At 40.8% G+C, this 25,202-nt stretch overlaps 1 protein-coding gene across 1 annotated transcript in view; it reads right to left on the minus strand.

Annotated features, from left to right (window-relative positions):
• Window positions 1-11,290: 11,290 nt before the first annotated feature.
• LPL (lipoprotein lipase) overlaps window positions 11,291-25,202 on the minus strand; it is a 33,815-nt gene continuing 19,903 nt past the window's right edge. The window contains exons 5-10 of the mRNA XM_075605000.1: window positions 23,474-23,707; window positions 20,715-20,957; window positions 19,165-19,285; window positions 16,382-16,564; window positions 14,435-14,542; window positions 11,291-13,548 (exon numbers count right to left, since the gene is read on the minus strand). Of these exons, the coding sequence (XP_075461115.1) occupies window position 13,548; window positions 14,435-14,542; window positions 16,382-16,564; window positions 19,165-19,285; window positions 20,715-20,957; window positions 23,474-23,707 (890 nt within the window). The 3' untranslated portion in view covers window positions 11,291-13,547. The remainder of the gene's footprint in view (window positions 13,549-14,434; window positions 14,543-16,381; window positions 16,565-19,164; window positions 19,286-20,714; window positions 20,958-23,473; window positions 23,708-25,202) is intronic.

The raw sequence follows: 25,202 nt of genomic DNA on the forward strand, positions 1-25,202 counted from the left end.
AACCCTCTGTAACAGTGAGTCTGAGATCAGATGTAAATTTTTCTGTATGTGGTACAAATTTAAAATTACCTGAAAATTACAGGGATCTCTTTAGGGATGCCCAGGTAACGCAAGGGTTCCTAGGAACCATGGTTGAAAAACACTGCACTACACTATTCTACAGATTACAGAGAAATAAGAACAGTATTTTACCTTTGGTAATTCTTACTGAGAGCTTTGACTCTGGTAAGAAACAGGTGGTCACAGTCTCCTTCATGCTAATTGTTGCTGTGTTTATGAATTCCAGTCACTGTGTTCTCTGGGATTCGTTTCTGGATTTTATGCTCAGAGCGTCAGCCCTTGGACCTATGTGTCTGGGTAACTGTTCCTGAATCTTCTGGTCAGTATATATGTATATATGTATATACAGTGGTTGACAAATCACCAAAAAATCTACTCGCCACACAAAAAAATCTACTCGCCGCCTAGTACCAAACGTGTGCTGCTTGGGCCAATATTTACTCGCCTGGGGGTTAAATCCACTCGCCCGGGGCGAGCAAATGTATAGGTTTGTCGAACACTGTGTATATATATACAGTGTTCGACAAACCTATACATTTGCTCGCCCCGGGCGAGTGGATTTAACCCCCGGGCCAGTAAATATTGGCCCAAGCAGCACACGTTTGGTACTAGGTGGCGAGTAGATTTTTTTGTGTGGCGAGTAGATTTTTTGGTGATTTGTCAACCACTGTATATATATATATATATATATATACACAAGAAGCACCAGCTCCATAGCATGATACTGTATATAAAGGATTTATGATAAAATAGGAGTAGTCGCCAGGACATGCACTCACATCATAGAATTAAAAAAACTTTCATGGGAGACAATCTGTATGTTGAGGACTGTTGGAGTGTGGTTCACATAAATGGGTACAGGTAGTGGATGCTGCAGTAGCTAAAATTGTGAGATGGATACTCATCTGTGGCTGAGCAGGCACGGGCAGACACAGGCAGCGCTCTGTGTTTCCACTGGTCTCAGCGATGTTGATGGACTCACACCTCCCTCAGGTGGTATTTAGTGGCGTCCGTCTGATCTGTGCTATGGCACTTCGCTCATGATATCCAAACCGCACTTGATATCCAAACCACACCCAAGGAGAAAGTCACTAACGTGATGAAACGCATCGGACGTTGTGACGCACTGATGCAATTACGTCGTGAAGGACTGACTGGGGGGAGTGGCATTCTTGCAGAGGAGCTGAGCAGCGTGTGGTCTGTGTATCATCAGTGACCAAAGTTTCCTGTTTGGGGTACCCGGTCTCTCCACACTGCAGATCCCCAATACTGGACCACTAGCCTTGAACTTTTAACTAGTAATATCATCTCTGAACTGAGATCAAGAAAATAACCTTTTAATGCAAAGCACCACCTCCCTCCCCAACCCATTGAGATTCGAACTAGCAGTCATAGCTCTATGTTAATATTTGATATAACCTTCTTGCTTGGGCCTGCCGGCTCGTTCCTGAACATCCATCATCTTCCACTTCTGTCGCCTCTTTATGTGGTAACATTAACCCCAGCCTGTGAGGCCCAGTATGTCCCAAATAACTAGTCCTGTCCTTTGACAGGGGTATTGTGATAGTGCCCAGCATCCAACAGAGGTCCATTCCCCTAGGCCGCTGAGAACAATTAGTGCCAGTCCTACTTCCCGACCTGGCCCGATATATCATTAAACGGCATACCCTCTTCTATCTCCGCAGGGAAGCAGACCTGCGGGTTCATCCGAGTCCCTCATGAAGCCCAGCCCACCTAAACTCCTCCTATTCCTATCTGTCCGTGGGTCTTATTATGAGATGTGTAATATCCCTCTATAAATTGGGAATGAGCCCCATGCGGCTAGTGCCCCCCTTCCTCCACCCACGTTGCGGTACTTACTTCGGACACCCGTTCACTGACTTCACCTGGATGCCCTGGGTACTTCCTCTGTGTGGCTGAAGTTTGGCCTCCTTCCGAAACGGGCCCGACCCCCCCTCTTCCACCTCTCCCCCTCCACCTCCCGCCAACCTTCAGCCCGCTTCCCTTCCTATGGTGCTATAGATCCCGCTGACTCCGTCGATGGTGCTACTCTGTCATGAGTGACTGCTGTGAGTGCTCCCGAGTTGACTGCTCTGCAGGGACCCTGGACATACTACGGATGTGCCTCTGTCTTTTCCACCAGAGTCCAAATGGCCGCCAATCCTTTCCTCACTGAGTCCGCCAGAGGTAGTGCAAATTAAAAGCAAGAACTGCTTAAACTTCTGTAATAGGGTAAGTCTCCTTTAAGGGCGTAATTACCATCAATTAGCTGGCTTGTCTCTTCGTTCGCACACTGGGGCTCGCACTTTCTTCCAAGCCACGTCGGGTGCAGACTCTTCTTCTGGAGCAAGGTGAGTGGTGATGGTGGAGACTGGATTCAGGCCATGTTTTTTTAGGAACGTATCTCCTTCCTCGCAGTGCCTCATTGTGACCGCCACTCCGTTTTTAAGCACATGAGGCCAAAGGGGAAGATTCAGCGGTAACGGATCCCCTTGTCGCGTAGGGCCTTGGTTATGGGAATAGGTTCCTTCTTTTCGCTAGTGTAGTGAGGGACAGATCTTGGAATACCTGCAACTTTATCCCTTCAAATTCCATGTTATTTGTGGCCCTGGTGATCTGGCAAAGAGCGTCTTTTATTTTGAAGTAATGAAAGCGCATTATAATATCTCTGGTGGCGTCCCCTGGTTGTGGCTTAGAGCGGAGAGCTCTGTGAGATCGGTCGTGATGTAAGTCTGCCTCCGATCTGTCAGGCAGCACATGCGCCAGCCATTTTGTGGCAAACTCCTCCGGGCCTGTAATGGCCTCTGGGACAACTCGTAGCCTATTGTTGCATCAATCTCGATTTTCTGTGTCTTCTTGTTTATCCACTAGCTCAAAGACCATAGATTTCAGGTGGGCTGTGGTTTTCTCTGTTTTTTTGCAGGGCTTTAATGGTAGAATCCAAACGTGTTTCCAAGGTATATGTTCTATCTCCAATGATATTAATAGCCTTACTCATTTCCACCAACTCTTTTTGAAAAAAGGATTTAATTTCTCTGCAGAATTTCTTTAAGTCACTTCTGGTCACCAGATCTTGATCTGGGACACGAGAGACTCCTGTGGCGGGTAGAATCTCGGTGGCCGGAACAGCACGAGCGTAGTAGGGGTCACAAGCAGGGGTCCGAGGCAGGCGGCAGGTAGCGAAGTCAGGTAACAAGCAGGGGTCCGAGGCAGGCGGCAGGTAGCGAAGTCAGGTAACAAGCAGAGGTCTGCAACGAGGAGACTGGAACAGGACAGGCGGGGCAGGACAGGTCCAGGATCAGGGACTGAGAACGGGGAGCAGGGACTGAGACCGGGGAGCAGGGACTGAGACCAGGGAGCAGGGACTGAGACTGGGGAGCAAGGAACAAACAGGGACAAGCCAGATTACTAGCAAGGGCCTTTACTGTGAACAGACTACAAATACAGGTACAGGTACAGGAACAGATCAGGAATCAAAGACAGGCATGTGCATAGGAGTCTGACTTGAAGCAAAGGCAATTGAACCAACCAGGAAGCAGAAGCTATAAAGGACAGAGACAGGAGCAACAAGAAGACAGACAGACAGAGGAGCCCAGAGGAAACAGAAGACAGCAGCACACCCAGTGGACAAAGAAGAACTATGGCTAGGCAGGAGGTCTAGGAGACCCTGACATTACTCCCCCCTCTCAAGAGCGTTCTCCGGACGATCCTCCAGGCTCTTCAGGGAAACCTTGATGGAAGGCCAACTTAATGTGTACGTCAAGTGCTGAAGGGAAATCTGTGAGAGGTGCATTTATCCTCATCACAAGAGCGTTGGCATCAGCATCAAGAACATTAGGCATAGCAAGGAACTTCACCAGGGATCCATCTAACGTCATAGCAGGGGCAACAGGAACAGATACATCAGGCTCTTCACATGCGGCAGAGGGGACATATTCACTTTCCGTGGTCTCCTTTTGTGACCAATATATCTCTTTTAGTTTTGGAATCTGGAACTTCCCAATGGATACGTCAACTCCATTGCAGAGGCATGGACATCAGGATTGTGGGCATCAAGGACGGGTGCAGACTTTTCACATGGGTAAGTGGGAACATAGAATTCACGCTCCATGGTCTCCTTTTGTGACTGCCGTTTCGTGGTATCACCTAAATTCTCACTAAGACCAGCTATTTGAGTTTTCAGCTCTTGAAGCTGTCCTTCTGCACTTCTTTTCCCACTCAATGCAGTTGTCAGTTCGGCTTCTTTGGAGTTGAGTCGCGACTCCATATCTCCCAGCTGACTCAGAGTAAAGCTTAAATATGATGCATCTTCTTAATTTCTGATCTGCAGCTGCCGGTACTCCTCCCGGGCATTGTACAGCTCCAGCTGCAGCCGGACCTTATCACGGGTTGTGTGGTCCAATAATTTGCAGGCATCGGCCATTTTGACCTCATAGCGCTGTGTCAGGCCAGCAACTTGACAGACGGACACCTTCTCTCTCTCCTCCTTTTTGGCAAGCTGTGAGCTCAGCGATCTGCGCCTGCAGCGCTGTGAGTTGCTGAGATGTGTGTTCAGCTGCTAGCTTTAGCTCTTCCTCCAGCGAGGCTCTGGTTATGCTCAGTGTGGCCTTCAGCTCCTCATGCTGTTCTTTGGGGACACACTGGGTACTCAAATAATCTTGCAGCATCTTTATTTTGTAGGCAGTCTGGAAACTTTCTTCCTGCAGAACTCGCTGCTTTTCTTCAGCATTCACCCATTTCTCCTTGGTGTCCTGCAGTTGTGTACGCAGTTCTCGCAGCTGACTCTGCAGCATATTTTCTGCTTGTGTGCGCTGCTCCAGGGAGATACGTTCTTCTTGCAGCACTCTCTCTGCATTCTGCAGTGCTGTTTGCACGTCTAACTTTTCCTGGGCCAACTGTTTCTTCTCCTCTCCTAATTCAAATCAAATCAAATCAAATCAGCTTTATTGGCATGATGAAAGAACATTTCAGTATTGCCAAAGTGTGAATAATAGGGGGTGGGGGACAATAATTACACGAATACTAGGGATAGTGTATAATTCATGGAGTTTCTTATCTCCTTCCCTGACTAGGACATAGAGATTCTTGCACTCTTGGGTTACAGTTTCAAAACTGATATTTAACCCTTCGAAGATTTCTCTCAATGAACATAGTTCTGTGTTGAAGTGGCAACTCTTCTCCTTAGAGGCTTCCAGCTCTGTAGTAAGCCTGTGAACCTCTTTCTGAGATGCTTCCAGTGCTGCGTCAATTTGAGCCATGAAAGTCTGGTACTGGGCAGAATCAGCGTAGGCCTTCTCCAGCTTACTTGACAAGATCAACCTGTCATTCTCCAACTGATATTTTTCTTTTTCCCAGTCACCCTCTGCTTTTTCCAGCGCTAATTGCATCCTTGACTTTTCTTCTATCAATAGTCTCTTCTCCTCTTCTGATTCATGTAGTCTTTTATCTCCTTCACTGGCTTGGACAGAGAAGTTCTTACTCATTTGGTTTATAGTTTCAAACCTACTATTTAACTCTTCGGAGGCGTCTCTCATAGAACGTATCTCTGTTTTCAAGTAGCATCTCTCCTCCCGAACGACTTCCATCTCTTTTTTGAAGTAGCAAATCTCCTCCTTGGAGACTTTAAGCTCTGTATTAAGCCTGTCAATTTCCTTCATAGAGATTTCCAGGAATTCATTACTTTTAGAAGCGAGGCGCCGATTCTCAGCAGCATCAGTATATGCCTTCTCCAGCTCACCTGACATGACATCCAGGTCACTCTCCAACTGCTCTTTTTCTTTCTCCTGAAGAACACACTTAGCAATTGCTGAGGATAGACAGCTTTGTAGTGCAGCGTTGGCTTCTTGCTCCTTATCTAAACGTCCATAAAGACAATCAATCACTTTCTGTGCAGCTTGAAGCGTCTGAGTAGGGGCATCTTTCTTTTCTTCCACTATTCTTGGGATACGTCTGTGAGTTGCCTTAAGCTGCAGCATATCTCTTTCATCAAATGCAGACTCTGAGGTTAAATTTTCATTCTTAATTCCTTCTGCAACTTCCACAGTAATGCCTCCCTTCTTTTTCTTATTCTTCCTTGCTTTGAGAAGTTCTGAAGAATCAGTGGTACTGTGTTCACATTTACTGCTCAAGACTGTTTGAGTGGGAGCCATAATTTCAGACATGGGGAAGCCACACTTCCCAAGAAACCAGTAAAGAGGAAATGTGTTTTTAAAGCAGAAGCATTAGAATGAACAACAGGAATATTAGACACAGAGAGACACAAGATAGGAGAGCTGACCTTTTGAGACTTTAGCATCAGTCACAGAGATTTATAAATGCAAGGAAAAAACATAGACAGAGAAACCTGTAGTTATATCTGAAACTTTAGAAATCAGGCGTAGTGATATCATACAGACAGAGAGAACCTGCAGTTTAAATCTGAAACTTTAGACATCAGGCGTAGGGATATCATACAGACAGAGAAAATCTGCAGTTTAAATCTGAAACTTCTGAAATCAGGCATAGAAATATCATAGACAGCAGGAAACTACTACAGAGATAACTTGCAGTTAGATCTGAAACTTTTGAGATCAGACATAGGAATATCAGACAGAACCTTGCAGTTAAATCTGAAACTTTAGATATCAGGCGTAGGGATATCATACAGAGAAATCTGCAGTTAAATCTGAAACTTTAGATATCAGGCATAGAAATATCATAGACAGCAGGAAACTAATACAGAGAAAACTTGCAGTTAGATCTGAAACTTTTGACATTGGACATAGGAATATCAGACAGAGAACCTTGCAGTTAAATCTGAAACTTCTGATATCAGGTGTAGGGATATCACAGATTACAGAGAAAACACACTCTAGGGGAACTTGCAGGTAAACCTGAAACCTTAGAACCAATCATAGGAAGAACTACAGATTGCAAGAAAAAATCACAGTATGCAGTAACAAAATAATGGAAGCACTCTTGTCTTTTGAAATGGGAACCCTGTGAACAGCAGTGGTCCAACCAGGGATGCAGAGACAAGCCTTGTCCAGGGAATGAAAAGTCAGAGTCTTAAAGGTGGCAACAGGTACTGCAAGGGTTAACCCAGGCACTGCACAAAAGAAAAATCTCAAAGAAAGTTGCACTAGTCTCTGCAGCAACAGTTCTAGTCTCAGCAAAAATGTTTTTTCGTTATGAATGCAATACTTCTTGCAGAACACTTAGCAGCAAAAAAAAACCTTTCAAGATCCCAACTTGGATTTCCAAAAAAGAAACGAAAGTACTTATCTTCAACCATGCGGATGTGGTCTGCTGCAGCAGGCAGGAAAGGGTGCAGGCAGAAGAAGAATCTGTTCCAGCGAGATCCAGAAGTGGCCTTTGCTTTCTGTCACGGGAGACTCCTGTGGCGGGTAGGATCTCGGTGGCCGGAACAGCACGAGCGTAGTAGGGGTCACAAGCAGGAGTCCGAGGCAGGCGGCAGGTAGCGAAGTCAGGTAACAAGCAGGGGTCCGAAGCAGGCGGCAGGTAGCGAAGTCAGGTAACAAGCAGAGGTCGGCAACGAGGAGACTGGAACAGGACAGGCGGGGCAGGACAGGTCCGGGAGCAGGGACTGAGAACGGGGAGCAGGGACTGAGACCGGGGAGCAGGGACTGAGACTGGGGAGCAAGGAACAAACAGGGACAAGCCAGATTACTAGCAAGGGCCTTTACTGTGAACAGACTACAAATACAGGTACAGGAACAGATCAGGAATCAAAGACAGGCATGTGCATAGGAGTCTGACTTGAAGCAAAGGCAATTGAACCAACCAGGAAGCAGAAGCTATAAAGGACAGAGACAGGAGCAACAAGAAGACAGACAGACAGAGGAGCCCAGAGGAAACAGAAGACAGCAGCACACCCAGTGGACAAAGAAGAACTATGGCTAGGCAGGAGGTCTAGGAGACCCTGACAATCTCTAGCATCGTTCCTGCTTTCCGATCTGTCACTATCAGAATCAGAATCTTTGTTGAGGTTAGATGTACTAGAGCCTCCCGCTCACGCCATTTTGCTTTTTTGTAAATAATCAGTTAATACAGGGGCTACTCTCTTTGTCTGTGACCTCGTGGGCATCCTGTGATGGTCCTATAGTTGTGGCTTACTTTGTCCTCATTGTATGATGGTTTTTAATGCCTATTATGTGCGATCTTAGTGCCGGTAGGGACAGAGCTCAGTATCTAAGTTTCACGGGAGACCAGGCATTTACACATTTTTGCCAGGATCATACATTGAGCAAAACAGGTATACGAAATAAATTGTACATTTATTCACAGGAAAAGGCAGACACACAATGTTACACAAACAACATAAGAAAAGACACACTTACTGGGGGTCAGGTGAAAACTATACTTTCCTAGGTGCAGGGGCTCCTAAATCCAAAGCGTACCCTGACAGGGACCTAGCCTGAAATGTCCTGGAACTGAAATCAGCCTGCAATTCCAGACGCCACCGCTCCCCTCTCTCCAGAGGCCTGGAATTTACTTTGTGCTTAGAATCTACAAATCTGATTGGCTCATGGGGTTTATAATACTTCTGAGTTTAACTCACAAAACCCGGCAGTCAATCTGGGCATGGAAGTTCCCTAACCAGCCAATCAGAGCGATGCTGGTCTTGTGAAGCCAGGCAAGTGGGGGTGCTGAATCTGCTAAGGGCATGTGCAAAGTTGCCACCTCAGCCACTTGCTATTCAGAAGCCTCACGCTGGGTTGAGCTGCTCCAAGTCTGGTGGGTCAAATGGAATTTCGAGGAACATCCATTCATCCCAGGATGTGGGTACTTGCTCTTCCCTCCTGCCCAAATGGTTTGGGCACCTCAGACATCCTCTGTGGGTTTCATCTCCGACGTCCTATTAGACTCACTGGCACCAAGTTGGTAGCCCCAGTGGCCTGTCAGAACATTGGTTCTGAAAGTCCCAGCTCAGTTACTATGCACAAAGCATATATGTACTTAACACACTTTGTTAATAAAATATACACTTTAAAAAACTAAGTCTTTCTGGTATGGGAAATAGAATAAAAAGCTGCATTTTATTTTTCACTAGCCACATTCCCCACACATTATTGCATAGACTTAGTGTGGATTCTAAGAATCCCCTCACAACCTTATATGTGTGGTTGGAGCACCTCAGAACCCCCTATACCGGTTCTGGGTGACCTGGGCACTTGGTATCCCCATTAACCTAGGGACCCCTTGACTGTTTCAGGGACACCTGACATCCCTAAGCCCCTTTTACCTTTCTGGTCTGTGCTGAAGCAGGGAACCCCTAGTGGTGAGTCGCAAAAGCGTTTTCAAGGGGAGATATTGCCGGGACAATGTGCCTACATGTATCCAGGAATCACTCATGATTTCGGGTACGTTTTTGGGGTATCAAGCAAATCTGGACCCCGGCTACCTGGGCACATTCTGACAACACTTTCTCCGCAAACCCCCCCCCCTTGAAACTCATACCATAGCAATCTCCGCTTGCTGGCACTCCTGGAAAGCTAAAAACACATTAAATACGTTATTACCGCACATTACAGGTTATGCATGTACAAACAGAGCTCAGGAGCTGACACTCTGGTTACCTCTAATCCATATGTATTGGGGTTCCAAATAGGCTTAAATCTTTATCGTGAGCATGGTTACCCCCTCACCGTCACACTAAGCATCCATTCATTCGGCTGTCACGCATGCGCCTCCCAAGAATCTTGTTTTATAAGAAAATATTACATGTGGGAAGTGTTAACATGAATTCAATAAATAAGGAATTAATTCATAGAATTTAAGTGGGATTAGATATTAGGAGCCATATTTACTTAGAAGTCTTCGGCCATTAGGTAAATTGATTGTATGGTGTCTTCTATCGCCAGAAAGTATCTTATGGCTTAAACGTTTTAATTAATTCTTAAAGACATCAAATTATTCATTGCTGGGTGACATTAATATGGTTGCCTTTTCATTGGTTTAGAGTTTCAACATACTGTAGTACAGGAGGGAAGCATATTTCAGGGAAAGAGAAGTGCTAGAACAAGATGTAGTGCTCTGAAGCTGGAGGGTGGCAGCAGGCTAAGGGGCATGTGAGGGAGTACTTCTTCATGGAAAGGGTGGGGGATTTGTGCAATAGCCGCCCTACAGAGGTGGTAGGGTCAAAACGGGGAATTAAACAATGCTTATGATAGACATAAGGTTATCCTAAAAGCAAAGGAATGCCAAGGATAAAATAAAATACCAGGTTTAACAGCGTATAGGAAAATGGGTAGACTAGATGGACACAATTGTTCTTGTCTACTGTCAAATCCTATGACCCATATCCACAAAATGAAGCTAAGCTTAACACCCTTTTGAGGATCTGGGTCTATGCTTCTATGGTTTAGCGGCTGGTTCTTTCTCACTGACCCCCATTGCAACTTGTAATTAGTCTCCATTCTGTATATATACACAGTACATATACACTTCTGGATTTGTTAACATTTAAACATTCTGTTTAATGACAAATGTTACATCAATTTTGTAGCATTTTTATTTTCTAATCAAATAACATAAATCGTATATAATTTTTTTTTACACAGGTATATATTCTTTATTTGTTTTCTTGAATAACATAAACGGATTGCTGCCTTATATTAAAATATATGATTTAAAATATATTTTAAAAGAAACAGTATTTACATTGAGAGTAAAAAAAAATGCTTTTGCACCCCTACAACATATACAAAATAAAATTTACATTCACACATACCTATTTATACACAGCGAATAAATAACAAAAGTGTTGTATCTTTATTGCGTAACAGTCTTTAAAATCAAAAAGTGCTTTATTGTCTAATCCAATGAGATCTACTGTAGTATCCAATACAGGCAGTCCTCGGTTATCCAACGGAATCCATTCTGGAAGTAGCGTTGGAATATGAAACAGTTGTAAAGCAAGTCCCATGTTAATCAGTGGCGGTGAGCATTAGATAACGCATTCATGCGTCGGATAACACATTCCGGCGTCGGATAACGGTCTATAGGGTTGCATTGTAAAGCGTTGGATATGCCATGCATTGTAAAGTGAAACGTTGGATAACGAGGACTACCTGTATATCCAAGTAAAGGTGCAGTCCCACGTAGCAACTTGCATAACCGTAGGAATCAAGTAAAATGGCTCAGATATGTAATAGCCTAAATTTGAAAATAACAATTTTTTTTTAATTATTTTTTTACAAAGTGTGCAATACTTATTGTTTTTTTTGGGGGGAGTGGGGGAGGGGATGAGGAAGCTAATGGAAGTTAGGCTGCCCTTATAGTGCCGTCGCCAGAGATGCGACGGCGACGTCACGCTGCAGTCGCTGGAAAAATCAAACTGATTTCACTTCCAGCGATCGCGACCAAGCCGTCGCTCCGTCACGTCGCTTCTACTATACGCGCACACGAAAGCGGCAATAATTTGTTTTGCCGTAATGTCGCATCGCCGGCACTATAAGCACAGCCTTAGAATCCTGTTGCTGTCAGAGCAGTGTGTTGCTAGGCTCTCTAGCAAGTAAGGGGTTAAAGTTGGATTGATCAGGTCTGAGTTACATTATGCCATTATTTATAATAATGAATATCAATGTGAATTATCTAGGCGTTAGCCAAAAACTATGAATAAATTCTGCTTTATTTTATTTATTTTTTCATTTACCTTAGAGATGGAAAGCTTTTGTAGAAATTCAAATTAAATAATCTAGCAGGCGGAAAAAAGATAAATTATGGAAGTTGCAGAAAAAAACCAATAGGACTGTAATCCTTCACGGTCTATGCCCTTTCCTCGATCTTCTGGGGCTCAGGAAAGGGTATGTACCCAAAAACGTTGAAATTTTGGTGCTAGAGAACAGTGCTGTAGATGTCTACATTAAGTCTAACCCCCCCCCCCTTTTTTTTTTGTTGTAAAAATGTCTCCAAAAAAAGATTCTGCAATAAAAGTGAGTTGAGCTACACTGATACTCTAAGTGTTTTTTTTTTTAATAGTATACTTTGCATTATATTTGAATACCGATCCAAACCATTGTTGTTCCTGTATTGTCTGTAAGCCTATTGGTGGAGGCAGTAAAGATGAGCACCAATGCATAAGAAATAATATTTTTTTAAAGAAAATGCTAATTTGGTGAGTGCAAGTTCTTTTTTTTTTTCCACTTTACAATACACATAACTTTTGCGGAAATTCCCCATATATACAACTCATGCTCCAGCTGATTTAAGCACTTATCAAGCTTTGCATGTCATTTACAGTTTTTGGAAAACAATATATATATATATATATATTACAGTACTTTAACAAGTGCTGATCTTTATTAGGCTACATGATTTACCACACTTAACTTTCCCCAAATGTTTAAAGGTACTGTCCCACTAAGAAACACATCTAAAAGTAGCTTCAATACAGTTACAGTATAGCAGTTGTCATGTAACATCTTTTCCCAAAAAAATCATAAATCAGGATGTCTTTAACAGTTTTAAGTCCGGCACAAAAGCCTTGTTCACAATACCACAACACAGATTTAAAAAGCTAAGAACACTGTGGTAGCACTGGCAATTTTAGAGTCTTTTAAAAAAATGTAGATTTACATTTTTCAACAATTAAAGTGTGAGGAATTCACAATAAATATTTAACAACCAATTTAAAATGTACGGAAAATGGAACTGCACCTTTTAGAGTCCTTAAAACAGACTAAAGGAGATCATGAGGATTATACCTGTCTAATAAATCATCTTCCAAGCTGCAGTTAACACTGTACTGTATCTACAATATGTAATATTGTCTGCAGATTGTGTGTGAGGGTAGATGATCTACATGTATACAACAATACTAAACCCTTCAGAGTTACTCCTTTGCTTTCCTTTTTTATTCAGTATTGCCACTGAGAGCCAGAATTGTGGATTAGCTCAAAGAAATGTTCATGTTATAATGAATGCATGTGTTTTTAAAAAAAATAAAAACTTTGGCGATTAGTTAAATATAAGTAGAGGTATTTTTCACTTATGCCCAGCTCAGACTATATCATGTTTATTGCCACAGTGTAAAGACATCATGTTGGAGAATATCTCCATCCCAAAAATATTTTTTTGTACGGCTGTGTGGTATTTAATGTCATCCCCTAAAAATGCAATCAGTATCAAGACGTGTACCTTAAACCCTAGTGCACACATGACTAGACCTTTTTGGAATACATATCGGTTATAACATGTTTTTCAAAAATAAATATGTGCAATTCACAATACAACTAAGTAAACCCTGCTATTCATTGGTTAGTGGGATACAGAAAGTTATTGTTTGCCTCAAGGTTTCAGGTATTTTGTTCAGAAACGGCATCAATGCTTATTGAATTTTGTAACATGTCATACAAATATATTTAACAATAGCATATATCAAATGGCCTTTGTTACAACAGTAAATGTATAGATACTGTGGATCCAGTTATGAAGATTGTCTTCATAGCTTCAAGATGTGGATCAAAGTGCAGCGTATGTTCACATCTGTAAAACAAATCACATTTATCTTAAAATGTATTGGTTACCTGTGAATAGTGATATGAGAATGTGTTCAAAAGTTGTTCGCATGTGTTTATACGTATTATTTTGTCAATTTGGTAAAGTGCCGAATGTTTGCATTGTTCAAAAATTAGCCAAAAAACCCCCACATTTCTACCAAAAATGTTCAGTTTTGCAAGCCCAACCCTGAAATAGGACTCTTGAAGGAGTGAGAGAGAAAAAGAGAGTGGTCTGGATTAAAGAGCATTGGAAACGCAAAACTCAAACTCTGTGGAGGTCATAAAATTATTTGCAGATAAATAAGGCAATTTATGGGTAGTTCATGCAAAAAAAACTCCAGCAAAAGTTTTGCACATCTCTACTTATGAGACTAGTGCATGTCATTTGCACTGAAAATGTACGTATTTATGTTATAACCAGACATCAAAAAAGTTATGGTGGGTAAAAACTTGACAGGACCCTCTACCGTAGGGTGTACAGCAAATACAAATACCACTTGTGGGAACATTTGCATGTGTCGTTTAGCATACAATGCTTCCACTGCAACTTATTCATGTTGTAATATAGTTCACTGTTACATGGCTAATTTTGCAGGCAGTATTAAAAGTATGAACTCCTAATTTGTGATAACCAAAACTCAAAAGTCAATGTGTATGTTATATTAGTTATTACACAGTATACCCTATTTGCAATTATATTATAGTTATAGCCTGGAAGTTGTAATTAATCATGTCAAACATATATAAGCAGCGTGAAGAAGAAAAATATTTTGATAAACGTCAAAGGCAATTTAGTAACTTTGCATGAAGACTCTGATAAGGTGTTTTCTAATATGTTTTTTCACCTTGCATTAAATATACACTGTTCTTACCAAGCATGTTTCTTGCGGGGGGAGTTTTCATCGCATTTCACAAACACCACAGGCCCCTTTCCTCGCTTCATAGAGGCATGGCTGCCATCTTTGGAACAGAAAACTAGCCTGCAAAATACCAAAGGAAATGTTTTAACTGTAGATATGTTTTATATTACTTCCAGATTCTTCCAAGGCCCAAAGTGAGCGTTTAGCCAGGATCAATTTCAAAGTGCCTGACAATTTTACTTCAGTGACTTTCATGCAGTCAATCATGTGTACATTGTGTAGAAACATGGCAGCCAGGGCCGCCGACAGGGGGGGAGAGCCGGGACAACTGCGGGGGCCCGGCGGCTGGAAAAAGCAGTTGGGACTGACCTCTAGCTGGGCCCAACTTGCTTCCCTGGATGCCGCTGGGTCTGGCTCTTCACAGCTGCGGGCCTGCCTCACTGACTGTCCCATGTCGAGCTTCTGATGCTGGCGCGCGCCAGACTTCTCTGATGTTGGCGCGCGCTGGAAGTATGCTGGGCTCAGGTTCCAGCGCTCACCGGCATGCAAGAGAGGCCCGGCACACACCAGCATCAGAAGGTCGGCGTGGTACAATGTCAGTGAGGGAGGCTCGCAGATGGGGACAGACAGACATGGCAGCAATGAGAGGGCCAGCAACCAGGCAAAGAAGTTGGGGGAGAGCCAGGGCAGCAGAGGCCTGAGGCCATCCCCAATGTACTGTAGGTAAGATTGTGATTATTTGGTGGGGTTTTTTTTTTTTTTACATTTTATTTGGAGCTGGATGTTTTTTTTTATATGTATTTGGGCGGTGGTTACTTGTATGTATTTTGGGGATGTTTTTTTTTTTTAATTATATTTAGCTGGTGGGTGTTTTTTTAAAAATATGTATTTGGGGGGTAGTTTTTTTATATGTATCTGGGTGGTGGCGGGGTTTGTATGTATTTGGGGAGAGGGGGTGTATATATTTGTGGGGTGGGAAGATTTTTTGTATTTGTGGGGTGGGAGTTTTTGGTATGTATTTTGTGGAGGGATTGTGTGTGTTGGGACGGGGGAGAGTAAGAGGAGATGAGGGAGTGAGTGAGGAAAAGAGGGAGCAAGAGTGAGATGGAGGGGAGAGAAATACATGCAAGGCAGGGGGGAAGGGATTGAGTGAGAGTGGGGTAATTGAAGGATGGGGGGGAAGTGAGAGGAGAGGGTGAGTGAGGAACAGAGGGAGTGAGGCCGAGGGGAGAGAAATACATGGGAAGAGGGGGGGCTCACGAGGTGTGAAATTGGGGGTGGTGCGCAAGGATGCTGACACCGGCCGGGGAGGCCCGGTCATAACTCTAGTCATGGGCCTCGGGAACTCTGTCTGATGGCATCACAATCCTTGTGCTCTCTTAAAAGGGGAGAGAGCATAAGGAAGCATTTGTAACCAAGTTAAATGCATGTAAAGTGTGTCACAGAAAAACAAGGAGGTTCAAGCATCAAGAAACACATGGTGCAATTCTGGGGGAAAAACATTGCTTTAGATATACAGTATCACAGAAGAAGTCCTATTGATTTCTAGGGGAATTTGTATTTAAAAACACCAGCTGCAGTCACCCTCCCCCTCTCACACAGAATTGCACCACTTTTGCCTTGATGCATATGGGCCATGGACTCCAAAGAGTTTCTGAAAGATCATCCAAAGGGGCATATGTGATATATCAAAGAAAAAATCCAAAGTGCATCACTTTGGCCTTGATACCGTACATACCCCCCAGATACACCCTATAGCCCAGTGTTGGACCTAAGCCCACAAGTTTGTGTATTCATGTCCAGCACTACCACTTGCACCTGAGATATATTGTGATAAGTTTAACATTGAACTTGGGGGGAAAAAATAACCAGATTCATCAACAGAATTATCAATAAAGTAAACTAAATACAATAATCTTGTGAGATATGTGTACACAGTATACAGGTGACGTTGCGTACTTTTTTTGGAATTCTCCTGATTTTACTCGAATTCGCTGGATGTCATATGAATATGTAGTCCACCAATCTGACCAGCTGAAGAATGAGTCCTTCTCCCATTGTAGTTTCAACATTAACAGATCTCCTATATTTAATTCAGTATAGATCAAGAATGAGTAGGTCTTGTTAGTAGAAATTTCAGGCCTGTGGATGGGAAAAATACATGTTAGATTTCATACTAAACACGCATGCACAGCATTTTATTACTTTATGTTTAAGGATTTTAGTTTTAAGTTTAAAACGAGAAACACCGGAAAAACACCAGTGACTGATCATCTTGCACTTTAGTTAGAACCAATACAAAACATAATTGAAGCATCATTTTCTACTGTGTTCTACCTCTTGTAGCTTTCTAGTCAGAGCAACAATAGGAAACAATGGCAACAAAAGGGATGTAACTAAAGTGCACCGATAAACAACAAATTCTAATGAATTTTCCCATTGTTAACAAACTTAATACTGATAAACACTCATTTAATTTTTTGTTTTAAAAATTAAAACACCGGAAAAAAAAAAAAAAACACCTAAAACTGGAATCCCTGCCAATGCATCTCAGAAAATGTTTTTTATAACATCATGGGTGTTTTCAACTCCATCATCAATGGGGTTTAAATAACTGGTACTATTGACATTACATATTACTTTTTCGAATGCTTCTGTAAACCTAGAGTTGCAAAAGCATGTGTATTAGAGCCTCTCATAAAAAAGACCAGTATCTCATTGTAGCAGAAACATGACTTTTAGCTTATTTGTATCACATTCAAATTAGGTTAACTAGATCAAACATTATAGCTATCAAGGAACCTTGACCCATAGGGGAAGGGGCATCAGGACTGCCAGGCCGAGGCCCTCAAACTTCCTTGTTTACCCTCTTTCCCATTCCCAGGAGAGGGGGTGTGGTAGGAAGGGGTTAATGTCGAGTGAGAGTGGTTGGGTTGGGTGCAGGGAGGTCCCTTCAGAAGCCTTAAAAGGCATACTTCAGGAAGTGGATCTCCTCTTTTCCTACACTATGGAGAAAGTAACTCACCCTCACCCCATAATGTTTGATAATTTGTATTGTTTGATTGTCTGTGCTTCGTTTGCTTTTTTTTATGTTTGTTTCTCAAAACAAACTCATAAAGGAATCATTTGGTGTTTTGGTTCAGCTTTATTATAGGTGCAGCTTTGAAGAATGTTTGAGTGGTGATACTCTGTCAGCAGGGACTCTGATTATTGTTTGACCTGAGAATGGGTCTCAAGTTGGAAGGAAAGTCACATCTCCTAGGTGGTAGGTACTTGTGGCTTACCCTTGGGTTTTTTTTGGGTGTTGCAGGTAAGTGTGCTGGATGGAACCTGGCAGCAAAGGCTAGACATATGTGGTTGACATGGAGTTGGATATCTGCTTAAGAACACACTGGCAGGATGGGGGACCGTTTCTATCTCCATTTAGTTTAAACAAATTGTTGTTTATAAATAAAACTACTGCCCAATTTTACCTCCAATCTTGGCTATTTTGTGTTCTTTGTGGGATATGTTTCGGGAGGTAACTAGATAGGGGATTGATCGAAGACTCCAATGTCATGTTTTAAAGTTGATTATAAATACTATGTATATATTGTACATCAGTTCACCTTTTGGTGAATATCTATCAACATACATATTAATAGAGAAAAGAAATAATTACCTGAACCCTAATCGGACACTGTCTACTGTGTTTTACTCTACAACTCATTCCAAAATGTCTAATTATAGTAAAAATTTCCATTTAGTTTCAGGAAGTGCCCTCTGGTCCTACTCAAATTCCCATGTCAAATAAGTATTTAATTGAGGACTATACTCTCTTTGTCCTCTTTGCTGCAGGAAGGAGCGGACAGATATACTTTGTATCCTTTGCTTTGTTATATATTGCTGGGGCCTCAGGTGGCAAAGGGTTTACAGTCTTAAATACAGTATACATAATATATCTCTTCTTAAAATATTTTTCAAAGTTTAACATACTCAAATAATGTAAGTTATCATCAAGGAAGTCTGTACTTTTTTTGTTTTATAACACAACTTGGAACATAAACCTTTAAATATGAAGAAAATATATATCTTTTTTTGTTTTTTTTTTACAAAAGCTTGTTTTTTATTCCACCACTTCATTTTTTACTCTGGGTCATATATATCATTTTGCCCTCACCGTAAAAGTGTACAGATTTAAATTTAGGTCATTAAAAGTATGCATTTTTTGTACACTTGAAAAAAAATATTTCTTCTTAAAAATAATATATTTTGAAATACACACCACTGTTTAGCCACAGTACAGACATATATGGATGAATCACTTCCCATTACCATGAAAATGTACTCATGCATTAGAAATGCAAAAAGAAAATGCAAAAAAATTAGTACTGATAAATTCCTACTTTATTATACCCTCCCTCACAGCAATGAAGATGCAATCTGATTCTGTAGTGTGACCTCAGTTTCTCACTTTATCCTTACACTGAAAACATCATTATGACGTCTTAGCATCATTATCCTATACAAACTAGTTTATTGTTGGCTCTTTCAAACTTCCTTTATGTCAGCTATAACTAAAACCCGTTTTAGTTTCTGTACAAGAAGTCAAATAAGGATATGAAGGAAAGTAGGTTCAAAAATAAATCAGGCTCGCATTTTGAAATTAAACTGAACCTACATGCAAGAAAGCAGGCTTCAATTAACATCAATACATTGCTCTCCAGGTCAATAGCCTGTCATTTAAATATCTTAATACTTACAATGTAATTGCTATATTTTCACTCTCATCCCGGGTTCCATACAAAGAAATTAGGAAAGGTTGATTGGTTACAGTCAAGTTCTTCTTCCCACAGAAATGCACTTTAACTTGATAGTGGAAAACTAAATGTATAAAAGAGAGAGTTGTGGCAAAGATTACATACTGTACATCGACCTTTATATATCATTTGTTACAGTCTACCATTAATTGACCACCAGGGAGAGAGGACTTTTTCCCCAGACAGCCGCTCCTGGCAGCCAGGCCCCGAGTATCATGGCTTGGTAATATAGTGTTGTAATTTGCTCTAGTTTTGCAAAGAAAACGAATTACATTTAAATGACTAGAATGTCGTCGTTCTTGGAAAAATGTGGTGCAATTCGTTTGAACCAGTTTTGCAGCTGTTTTGCATGTGTTTGTCCAGCCTAAGCCAACTCTCTCCCCCTGCCCTTATCTTTGTCTGTATGATAAAGACAGGATGGGCGGAGGTTCAAAAAGTGCTTCCTAAGAAATTCAACTTGTAATTAATTTACCCCAAAAAATGAAAGGCACACCTTTTGCAATCGGCATGGTTATATTTGTTTTTGGAAACCACGTAGACTATTAAATTGTTAACAAAATGTTGTATTCTGACCTTGATCATGGAATTGCATGATCATTGTAGAATCATTCCTGTTATTTTTCTTCCTGGACCAATAATATAAGTAGATTGTCAACCTCCTTCTAAAACTGTCTTCATTAATCTTTTCAATGTTAACAGTGGAAAGCATCTCAATGATTTACTTTTAAGGGGTTTCTTTATCAAAATCTCATGCCTGCACAAATAGGGCACAACCACTGAACATGAATTGCACCAGATTTATCAAAGGAAAAAGCTCCCATTGCTTTCAGTGTGTTTCCTTTTCTTTGATAAATATGGCGCGGTTTTTGCACTGGTTTTGCCCTCTTTTTTTCAGTTGGAAGACTTTAGTAAATATGTTCATAAATTTATTTGAACCTCTGTCACATTTTAACACCTGTTTATCAAGATTTGTTTCTAAGGCTGCGCTTATAGTGCCGGCGACGGCGACAACTGACATCACGCGGCGGTTGCCGGAAAAATCAAACTGAAGTGACTTTCTAGCGATCACGACCAAACCGTTGCGCCTACTATAAGCGCATGCGACGGCGTCAATACATTTGTTTTGACGCGATGTTGCGTTGCTTTTGCCGGCAGTGTAAGCGCAGCCTAACTTCTTAGGAACGCAGGTGCCCTATGTCAGACTTTTTTTTTGTACTGGCAGTTATATTGCTAGAAGAAAATGAATGCTACAAGGCACACAAACTAATACATTTTACTATATGTGCCATGCGTTTCTTATTGTAGAATCTCCTACTGATCCAAATCCTAACTCTTGGTGACACTTGCTGCCTTAAGCTAAGCAAAATTGAACAATAAAAGTACAGTATTGTGATGTACCTAAATTACTGTTTCCCTGCCAAAATAGCAACTTCGTGAGTTCGAAACCATAACCTTTTGGAATTTAGGTTTCAATTTATTTTTCATGCTCATACCTTTGAAAGGCATCTGAGCTGTAGTTTTCAAGTACATCTTGCTGCTCCTCTTTGCTCGCACTTTGTTGACCTTGTAACCCAGTGTGTTGCATCTATTTTTTTTGCAGTCCAAACACAGTCCCTTTTCAAAGGCCTCCTTTGAGTTGCAGCGATAGGCCATGCTTGGCTTCTCTTCATGCAGAAGAGAGTCAATGAAGAGGTGAATGGAACGTTCATGAGAACATTTAACAAGTTGGTCCACATCTTGGAAAAAACACAGAGTAAAAACGTATTAGTGACATTTATATTTACTCAGAGTTTAAATAGAAAATGGATCCATCTCTGGTCCTACTGTCAGCTACACTTAGGGGAGTGAGGGGATTCACTAAACTAGGTTAAATCAGGAAGCATAAAGTGATGTTACCTAAAAAGGAATGGACATTATATTTCCTGAGTTAATGTGGTATTAACTAAGCTAATTATATGCAAAGAAAACAGCCATACTTTAACTCATTAGCATCGGCTTAATGTCACATTGTCTATGTGTTAACTTGACGTTAACTTACATAACAGCACATTATGTAAGTCTTGCCATTACTCATATTCACACCCTGAAATGAGGATTTTGCTGAAGTAAAGGTATAGGATGTACAGTATAATGTATAGGAAGCAGGGATTCGTAAATTTCAGCTCTGGGGACATCCTAATTCCAAGATACTTACAGGAGAAGGTGCTGCCGGTATTTCATGGAGGTTTAAATCCCCCCATCATGAGAGATAGGAGATCATACTTAATTTTTGTTTCCAATGGAGGGGACAGTACTGGTGGCACCTTGCCTGGTATATATTATTATTATATTATATTATTATTATATATATAGTATATTATTATGTATTGGGTAGGGTTTTTTTATTATGTATTGGGGAGGGGGGTGTATTTTTTATTATGTATTGGTAGGAGGGGGAGAGATGATGAGAAGGGGAAGAGATGATGACGGATGGGGAGAGATGAGACCGAGGATCAGGGAGAGGATGGGGGAATGGAGAAAAAAATTGCAGTGTGTATTAATATTAATGGGGCTCTGAATTTTTTTTTGCCCGGGGCCCGTCCATTTCTAGCTACACCACTGTATGGGAGAAAATGTGGCTTAGCGTTACGTTATTGATCTTGGTGAATAAAGTTTGAAGAAATAATAGGGCAAATAAAAAATAAAAAGAGAGTCTCAAGAGGGGAAAATACTGTATGTGCAGCCACCAAATTTAGTAAGGCTGCGATTACAGTGCCGGTGACGAACAAATACCTAATCTCAATGGAGGCGCACATAGTGCGAGCGATGCAGAGAAAGCGCAACCGCCTTTTGGAAAGACAAAATATTTTGTCTTTCCAAGCGATGGCCACATGACGTTCGCGTCACGTGATGCAGTTCAGCCAATGAGGGCAACCACATACGTGATGTCACGGCCACGCCTCCGCATCGCCTGAACATCTCTGAGAGCACAGTTCACACATCGCGCCAGCGGCAGGCATACACCACATGCACGCGCTGCATTGTCTCAGCCTAACACACAACTAGAGAAACAGGGCGAAACCTGTTTTTCTCATTGTGTTTCGTAGTGAATAAAGCATTATTATTAATGTAACAGGCTAACATTACATTAATTGGCCTAACGAAGTTTAGAGAATCTAGGTTAATTCTCAAGAGAGTCAGTGCTAAGTATAGTATATGACTTATCAAACTCGATGGTTAAAGCCATTTGTCTGAAGTTTTTAACTGATACCATTCCCACAATAATTATCAATCAAATATTATATATAATGTACACATGAGCAACTACATTAAAAATAATAATTTTACCACTGGGTAGTCATCCAACAAATAATTATATTTCTAAATTGTAGATTAAAAAAGGCCATATGGGGTTTGTAACATTACTTGAAATAAATTGTTCCGAATACTATGTAGTCTGGTACTCCAGTTAGTGCCATGATCATTTGGAACAAGGCTGGAATGACCATTGCATTCAATATACACAGATTGTCAGAGATATTTAAGCCTGAATTTCCTTGATACTTATACCCTTTATTAATGAAATACATGGGTATATGGCACATACAGACTGAAACTGTATTCTCAATATATGCCGTATGTGAGCTATTGCAGTTCCTGCAGCACTGAATGAGTAAAACTATACTGTATGCAAAACTCATTGTTGCTACTGTTTGTTGATAATAAAAAACACACAATTACTAAAGTATAATTAATTGTTTATTGAGAGCACCCAATGTCTTCATTTAAAAGCACTGATGATTGCAAGAGGCAACATAGAGTAGTTAAACAAGAAAGTAAAGTGCACACAAAAAACTTTTTGCATTACGTAAAATAAAAATTTGGAGAATATAATTTATTTTACTTTCATCTTGCCTATTGTATTGTAAGTAGTGGAGCTTTAATGATTGAAGTAGCCAGACGATTTTTCATTGGTATAAAACATTAATTAGGACACTTTCTGTAGATTTGTAATTACATTCTCAGAGGCATTTGTTTATATATCTTTTCTGACGATCAATTGTAAAAAGCACACTATCGACTATTCATTTATTAATTGGGATTTTTCATATCCAATGTTGCTATATGAAGAGTTAAGATTGTGTACTGTAAACTATGAGAGCTGGATTTAACAGTGATCCACTGTTAACATTACTTAGATTATTAGAAAAGTAGATCAATAAAATATTATTGCAATATGTAAAATAAAAAATAATAAATACATATTTCGTACCTGCAAAGCCTTTTTCTGCAATAAGGCGAAGTGCCTCTCCAATGTTGCAACCTGGCTGGAAGCTTCCACCATTAGGATAAATGTCAATATGTCCAACAGGTTTCTGGATTCCAATGCTGCGGTCGGGGGATCCCCTGGTGTAAGTATGTAGCACGTCCACAAATTCTGCATCATCAGGGGATAAACGAATAGCGGTTTCTGCATATTCAAAGGTAGGTCCAGCTGGATCCAAACCTGTTCGGGAAACCATTATAAAAAAAAATAAGAACAAAGACCACAGAATGATTCAATATACACGTATATAGAAAACAGCACATACTGTATAAAGCAGTCATTTTCAACCCTCTAGTCAGGAAACCCCGGCATGTCATGTTTAGACAATAGCCAGCTAACAACCCATTGATTTGTAAACTAAATACAATTTCACCTTCGTTAAATTCATTGGGTTAAAACATATGGGCTGGTGGTGGTTCCCCGATGAGAGATTTAAAGACCGATAGAAGACATTTTACAAAGTAGTTTAAAACTGAAAAAATTCTGCTGCATATAAACTTTGTACAGTATCTGAAAAAAATAAATATATTTTTTTTTGTGTGCATACTGTATAAATGAATAATCATGAGAGGCCAGCATGAGGTGTTGGGAATGATTTAATGTTAATTACAATATAAATGTTTTTACAGAAGGGATGCAGAACTAAAGTGCTTCATGTTAGAATGTGCACTACTGATAAAAGGTTATATAGAAAAATTGTATTTATGCTAAACTAAAATGGCCATACAATTTTAATCGCAAATGGTATAAAGAGGGTTTTTTCAGGTTACTATACATTTAGGAAAGGAATTAGAAATGAAACACAGGTAGTATTGAACTTCAGATTTCACTACCATACAGTAGCAATAGATCCTGAAAATAATGCTTTGCTTTCAATACTATCCAATGTTGAAACTGTAGGATTTAGGCCATACGTCTCATGAGGGGGTTTCATTAAATGTTAAGCATGGTTAAAACTAATGGCCATTACCAGACATAAAGGCTGATTCTATATTTGTCGAAAATGGCTGATTGGGCTGTTTATGGACAAATTTCCCCATTAACTTGAATAGGGAATTTCGTCCAAAAACAGCTCGATTGGCTGGGGAATCGGGGAATATAGAATCAGGCCTACAGTCATAATGGGGATAATGACTCCATTGATTGTTCAGTGCCAAGTCTTTGCATAAGTTTAGCAAAGGAATTAAAGGAGATCGGTGAGAAATCGCAGATCCGGGATTAGGCAGAAACTCACCAGATATTGAAAAAATGAGAAAACAATATAAAGACTTTATTCGACCATGCTAAAAACAAGCAACAAAAAGCTATCCCACGCGTTTCACACCAGTTGGTGCTTTTTCAAGCTGTTCCACCTACCATTTGCATACATTTAAACTGACACAGGCGGCTATTTACTAAAGTCTTCCGCTTGCAAAACTGTAACAAAAAACCAGAGCAAAAAAATTGCACCAGATTTATCAAGGGAAAAGACCAATTGTTTTTAATGGGACTCCCTTTCTTTGATGTGGTGTGTTTTGCACTTGTGGTTTTGCCGCAGTTTTGCAGTTGGGAGACTAAAGTAAATAACTCATGCAGTGCATAAGAGCAGGGTTTGATAACCTACTTCACTTTTGTTCTTGTGTATACTGTATCCTTTGTGATAATAATTAATTAAGCCTCTCAGATATTTAGCTAT

The sequence above is a fragment of the Ascaphus truei genome, chromosome 1, assembly GCF_040206685.1.
Source record: "Ascaphus truei isolate aAscTru1 chromosome 1, aAscTru1.hap1, whole genome shotgun sequence".
NCBI lineage: Eukaryota > Metazoa > Chordata > Amphibia > Anura > Ascaphidae > Ascaphus > Ascaphus truei.